The following is a 7,314-nucleotide window of genomic DNA, read 5'->3' on the forward strand; positions in this document are numbered from 1 at the left end:
TCGGTTTTATTTGCTGGTGATACATCAGTTCTCATTGAAAATTATATGCTTGGAAGAAATCCAGAAATTGTCAAAAATACTTTAGAAAAACTAGAATATGGTTAGTTTCATCAAAATGAACTGAAACTAAATGAACTAAATCCAGAATTATGCAATTTGAAACTAAATCATTAGAATGGAACAAAATAAAAATAATTTGCTATGCTCAGGATAGCACAGAAGCAAACCATGTAAAGCACTTAGGCCTAAATCTTGACAAAAACTTGGACGACTGATATACACTACTTAGCAAATAAATTGAAAAGATTGGCATTTACAATTCGTATTTTGTCCTGTGCCATAAACATGGACACCAGAAATGTAGTCTTACTGCTACTTTGAGTTGGTTATTCATTATGGCATTATCTTCTGGGAAATTCAGAATATATCATGAGGAGTTTAATATTACAACATAAATTAATTGGAAACGTGTGCTGACTTACAATAGATATCCTATTGACCACTTTTAAGAAACTCAAAACTACTATACATTCCCTCCCTTTACATATAGGCAGTGTTCATTTTCTTATACAAAAACCAAAATACACATGACATTATGTTAACAATTATCACTTTGTGTTCATCTGACTGCAACTGGATGAAACAAATCTTTCATTTCATACATGTTTTGCCTTTATTGTTTTAAAGGCATGATTAGAGGAAAATTTTGTAGATGCTGCTCTGCATCTGCTGTTGTTAATCTCATTCACACAGTACTAGGAAATGTAGATGTTTCAGAGGTTATTGCCAAGTTTATACAACATTCAAAACATCATGAAGCAAATGGGAGTTCATTTCTTAGTGCTGTGATAATGAAATTAAGAATGAAAATAATCAGAAGAACAGCTACAAAACTGGAACGAGAACAGATGCAGAGAAGCACCTATGACATTTGCAACAGTCAAATAATAATGGCAAAGTCTATATGGCATGAAAAGTTCTTATAATTCAGCTGTAATTAGGTGAACCCAAAGTGACAATTCTTAATGTAATGTCACAGACAACTGTGGATGACAGGACAACAAAAGTTAAATACCTGACACTTTCCATTTTCACCATGATATTACTCGCCACAGAGGGAATTTTAAGATTCTGACACACCATTAAAATCTCCACAACCAAACACCAGAGCACATGGGACTACAAATTTACAACAAAATTAAAGACAGTAATATATTTAACATTGCAACTCTGCCTGCAACAGGTAATGAGTGTATTGAGTAGCTCGTTAACTGTTGTTGCCAGTCCAAGCCCAGATAAAGGAGGAGGGTTGGCATCAGGAAGGGTATCCTGCCAAAAAAAAAAAAAAAAAAAAAAAAAAAAAAATGATGGATACTTCTCAAAGTAAATGTTCCAGAGTAATAGTCTCCGAATCAGATCTCCAGGGGAGACATTTTCTACATCTACATCTACATTGATACTCCGCAAGCCACCCAACGGTGTGTGGCGGAGGGCACTTTACGTGCCACTGTCATTACCTCCCTTTCCTGTTCCAGTCGCGTATGGTTCGCGGGAAGAACGACTGTCTGAAAGCCTCCGTGCGCGCTCTAATCTCTCTAATTTTACATTCGTGATCTCCTCGGGAGGTATAAGTAGGGGGAAGCAATATATTCGATACCTCATCCAGAAACGCACCCTCTCGAAACCTGGCGAGCAAGCTACACTGCGATGCAGAGCGCCTCTCTTGCAGAGTCTGCCACTTGAGTTTATTAAACATCTCCGTAACGCAATCACGGTTACCAAATAACCCTGTGACGAAACGAGCCGCTCTTCTTTGGATCTTCTCTATCTCCTCCGTCAGACCGATCTGGTACGGATCCCACACTGATGAGCAATACTCAAGTATAGGTCGAACGAGTGTTTTGTAAGCCACCTCCTTTGTTGATGGACTACATTTTCTAAGCACTCTCCCAATGAATCTCAACCTGGTACCCGCCTTACCAACAATTAATTTTATATGATCATTCCACTTCAAATCGTTCCGCACGCATACTCCCAGATATTTTACAGAAGTAACTGCTACCAGTGTTTGTTCCGCTATCATATAATCATACAATAAAGGATCCTTCTTTCTATGTATTCGCAATACATTACATTTGTCTATGTTAAGGGTCAGTTGCCACTCCCTGCACCAAGTGCTTATCCGCTGCAGATCTTCCTGCATTTCGCTACAATTTTCTAATGCTGCAACTTCTCTGTATACTACAGCATCATCCGCGAAAGGCCACATGGAACTTCCGACACTAACTACTGAGTCATTTATATATATTGTGAAAAGCAATGGTCCCATAACACTCCCCTGTGGCACGCCAGAGGTTTCTTTAACGTCTGTAGACGTCTCTCCATTGATAACAACATGCTGTGTTCTGTTTGCTAAAAACTCTTCAATCCAGCCACACAGCTAGTCTGATATTCCGTAGGCTCTTACTTTGTTTATCAGGCGACAGTGCGGAACTGTATCGAACGCCTTCCGGAAGTCAAGAAAAATAGCATCTACCTGGGAGCCGGTATCTAATATTTTCTGGGTCTCATGAACAAATAAGGCGAGTTGAGTCTCACACGATCGCTGTTTCCGGAATCCATGTTGATTCCTACATAGTAGATTCTGTGTTTCCAGAAATGACATGATACGCGAGCAAAAAACATGTTCTAAAATTCTACAAGAGATCGACGTAAGAGATATAGGTCTATAGTTTTGCGCATCTGCTCGACGACCCTTCTTGAAGACTGGGACTATCTGTGCTCTTTTCCAATCATTTGGAACCCTCCGTTCCTCTAGAGACTTGCAGTACACGGCTGTTAGAAGGGGGGCAAGTTCTTTCGCGTACTCTGTGTAGAATTGAATTGGTATCCCGTCAGGTCCAGTGGACTTTCCTCTATTGAGTGATTCCAGTTGCTTTTCTATTCCTTGGACACTTATTTCGATGTCAGCCATTTTTTCGTTTGTGCGAGGATTTAGAGAAGGAACTGCAGTGCGGTCTTCCTCTGTGAAACAGCTTTGGAAAAAGGTGTTTAGTATTTCAGCTTTACGCGTGTCATCCTTTGTTTCAATGCCATCATCATCCCGTAGTGTCTGGATATGCTGTTTCGAGCCACTTACTGATTTAACGTAAGACCAGAACTTCCTAGGATTTTCTGTCGAGTCGGTACATAGAATTTCACTTTCGAATTCAATGAACGCTTCACGCATAGCCCTCCTTACGCTAACTTTGACATCGTTTAGCTTGTGTTTGTCTGAGAGGTTTTGGCTGCGTTTAAACTTGGAGTGGAGCTCTCTTTGCTTCGCAGTAGTTTCCTAACTTTGTTGTTGTACCACGGTGGGTTTTTCCCATCCCTCACAGTTTTACTCGGCACGTACCTGTCTAAAACGCATTTTACGGTTGCCTTGAACTTTTTCCATAAACACTCAACATTGTCAGTGTCGGAACAGAAATTTTCGTTTTGATCTGTTAGGTAGTCTGAAATCTGCCTTCTATTACTCTTGCTAAACAGATAAACCTTCTTCCCTTTTTTTATATTCCTATTAACTTCCATATTCAGGGATGCTGCAATGGCCTTATGATCACTGATTCCCTGTTCTGTACATACAGAGTCGAAAAGTTCGGGTCTGTTTGTTATCAGTAGGTCCAAGATGTTATCTCCACGAGTCGGTTCTCTGTTTAATTGCTCAAGGTAATTTTCGGATAGTGCACTCAGTATAATGTCACTCGATGCTCTGTCCCTACCACCCGTCCTAAACATCTGAGTGTCCCAGTCTATATCTGGTAAATTGAAATCTCCACCTAAGACTATAACATGCTGAGAAAATTTATGTGAAATGTATTCCATATTTTCTCTCAGTTTTTTGTGTAGAATCCAACAAAAAAAGAGGTTGCGAAAGAAGGAATGAAGTAGAAAATCAGAGTCAGAACTTTAAACATTGGGACATTGAAGGGAAAGAGTTGAGAGATTGTAGACATGGTGTAAAGAAGGCAGGTAAATATCCTGTGCTTACAAGAGACCAGGTGGAAGGTGACAAGGCCAAACTATTGGCAGAAGGATACAAGTTGTTTTATAGCAGTGCTGAAAAAGAGTCTAGAAATGGAGTAGGGATTATTGCGGATAAAGATCTTAAGGAAGAAGTCTGTGGAGTGGACGGAATCAAAGACAGAACCATGAGCATAAAACTTACTATCAGAGGAGATGTCATCACAGTTCTAAGTGTGTATGCACCCCAGGCAGGGTGTTTGGAGGAAGAGATGGACGAATTTTGAAAAATCCTAGATGGAATAACAATGGAAATACCAGACAATGAAAGGGTGATAATTGAGGGAGATTTAAATGAACATGTTGGCGAGAGGAGGAGTGGGGAAGATAGAATTTATGGTGGATGGAGTTATGGAGAAAGGAATGCAGCAGGGCACAAGACTGCAGAATACGCTGTATCTTTTGACCCAATGATTGCCAGTACCTTCTTCAATCATAGAAGAGAACAACTTATAACGTACAGGAGCGGAGACCATAAAAGTCAGTTAGACAATTTGTTGACAAGAAGGAAATACATAAAGGAAATAAAGAATACCAAGATTATATACAGGGAAAGTGTGGCTGCACAACACAAACTCATAGTGGCCGATTATGAAATGGGGGTGGGGAAAAGATGTAAATGAATCAAGTGAGGAGAACAAACAATAAAGTGATGGAAACTGAAAGAAGAGGTGTTGTGAGAAAAATTCAAGGAAACAGTATTAAGAGAAGTGAAATTACCAGAGGATGTACAGGAGCGGTGGAGTTCTAATAGCAATGTAATTGCAAAAGCTGGAAAAGACAATCTGTGTGTAACAAAAGGAAAGGGACCACCAGAAGGTAAGGAGGCATGGTGGTGGAATAAAGAGGTTCAGAAAGTGACAAAAGTGAAGAAAGTTGCAAAAAAAAAAAAAAAAAGAAAAGAAAAACAATGGGACTTAAGAGGAATACAGGAGGATAGGGAAGCCTACAAGACTGCAAAAAAGATGGCCAAAAGAGCAGTGGCAAAAGCAAAGGCTGAGACAATGGAAAAGGCATATGAAGAGCTGGAAAGAAGACAGGACACCAGGCAACTCCTACGGATTGCTAAAGCAAGAGATAAGGTGACCACATAACATCAATGATGCAGATAAAAGATGAATCAGGTGTAGTATTACACGACCTTGAGAAAATCCTGAATAGGTGGTAAGAGTACTTTGAAAGGCTATTGAATGAGGAAAATGTATGAGAGAAGTATGAGGATGGAGATATAAATGAATGAATGACCCAAAGTATAAGTAGGGATGGAGTCGAACACACGGTGACAAAAATGAAAGATGTGAAGGCCCTAGGGGCAGACCAGATCCCAATAGAAGCATGGAAAAATCTGGGAGAATAGAGAACTGATATTCTCTGGGATCTAATGCAGAAGATCTGGAAAGGAGAAAGAATGCCGCATGCATGGAGAAGCAGTATACTTGTTCCCATATACAGGGTGGTCCATTGATAGTGACTGGGCCAAATATCTCACAAAATAAGCATCAAACGAAAAAACTACAAAGAACAAAACTCATCTAGCTTGAAGGGGGAAACCAGATGGCGCTATGGTTGGCCTGCTAGATGGCACTGCCATAGGTCAAACGGATATCAACTGCATTTTTTAAAATAGGAACCCTCATTTTTTATAACATATTCGTGTAGTATGTAAAGAAATATGAATGTTTTAGTTGGACCACTATTTTCACTTTGTGATAGATTGCGCTTTAATAGTCACAAACGTATAAGTACATGGTATCATGTAACATTCCGCCAGTGCGGACGATATTTGCTTCATAATACATTACCTGTGTTAAAACAGACCGTTTACCAATTGCGGAAAAGATCGATATCATGTTGATGTATGTCTATTGTGATCAAAATGCCCAACGGGCGTGTTCTATGTATGCTGCTCGGTATCCTGGATGACATCATCCAAGTGTCTGGACCATTTGCGAGAGAGTTACATTATTTAAGGAAACAGGAAGTGTTCAGCCACATGTGAAACATCAACCATGACCTGCAACAAATGATGATGCCCAAGCAGGTGTTTTAGCTGCTGTTGCAGCTAATCCACACATCAGTAGCAGAGAGAATCGGGAATATCAAAAACATCAGTGTTGAGAATGCTACATCAACATCAATTGCACCTGTACCATATTTCTATGCACCAGGAATTGCATGGCAAGGACTTTGAATGCTGTATACAGTTCTGCCACTGGGCACAAGAGAAATTACGGGACGATGACAGATTTTTTGCACACATTCTATTTAGCGACGAAGCGTCATTCACCAACAGCGGTAACGTAAAACAGCATAATATGCACTACTGGGCAATGGAAAATCCACGATGGCTGTGACAAGTGGAACATCAGCGACTTTGGTGGGCTAATGTATGGTGCGGCATTATGGGAGGAAGGATAATTGGCCCCCATTTTATCGATGGCAGTCTAAATGGTGCAATGTATGCTGATTTCCTACATAATGTTCTACCAATGTTACTACAACATGTTTCACTGCGTGAGAGAACGGCGATGTACTTCCAACATGATTGATGTCTGGCACATAGCTCGTGTGCAGTTGAAGTGGTACTGAATAGCATATTTCATGACAGGTGGATTGGTCATCTAAGCGTCATACCATTGCCCGCACGTTCATCAGATTTGACATCACCGGATTTCTTTCTGTGGGGAAAGTTGAAGGATATCTGCCATTGTGATCCACCGACAACGCCTGACAACATGCGTCAGCACATTGCCAATGCATGTGCGAACATTACGGGAGGCGAACTACTCGCTGTTGAGAGGAATGTCCTTACACTTATTGCCAAATGCATTGAGGTTGATAATGATAAGTTCACAAAGGTACATGTATCACATTGCAACAACCAAAATAAAATGTTCAAATGTACCTACATTCTGTATTTTAATTTAAAAAACCTACTTGTTACCAACTGTTCATCTAAAACTGTGAGCCATATGTTTGTGACTATTACAGGGCCATCTATCACAGAGCAAAAAAAAAGTGGTCCAACTAAGACAATCATATTTCTTTATGTACTACATGAATACATAATAAAAAATGTGGGTTCCTATTTTTAAAAAACGCAGTTGACATCTGTTTAACTTATGGCAGCGCCATCTAGCTTGGCAACCGTAGCGTCATCTGGTTTCCCCCTTCAAGCTCGACAAGTTTTGTTCTTTGTAGTTTTTTCATTTGACGCTTATTTCATGCGATATTTGTCCCAGTCATGAT

At 40.0% G+C, this 7,314-nt stretch overlaps 1 protein-coding gene across 1 annotated transcript; it reads left to right on the forward strand.

Moving 5' to 3' along the window:
• The first annotated feature begins 4,313 nt into the window (after positions 1-4,313).
• LOC124606312 lies at positions 4,314-5,159 on the forward strand. Its single transcript, XM_047138294.1, has 2 exons — positions 4,314-4,680; positions 4,777-5,159. Exons 1-2 carry the CDS (start codon positions 4,314-4,316, stop codon positions 5,157-5,159), a joined length of 750 nt encoding a protein of 249 aa, XP_046994250.1.
• The last annotated feature ends 2,155 nt before the right edge of the window (positions 5,160-7,314 follow it).

Source organism: Schistocerca americana, chromosome 3, assembly GCF_021461395.2.
Source record: "Schistocerca americana isolate TAMUIC-IGC-003095 chromosome 3, iqSchAmer2.1, whole genome shotgun sequence".
In the NCBI taxonomy this organism is placed as follows: domain Eukaryota; kingdom Metazoa; phylum Arthropoda; class Insecta; order Orthoptera; family Acrididae; genus Schistocerca; species Schistocerca americana.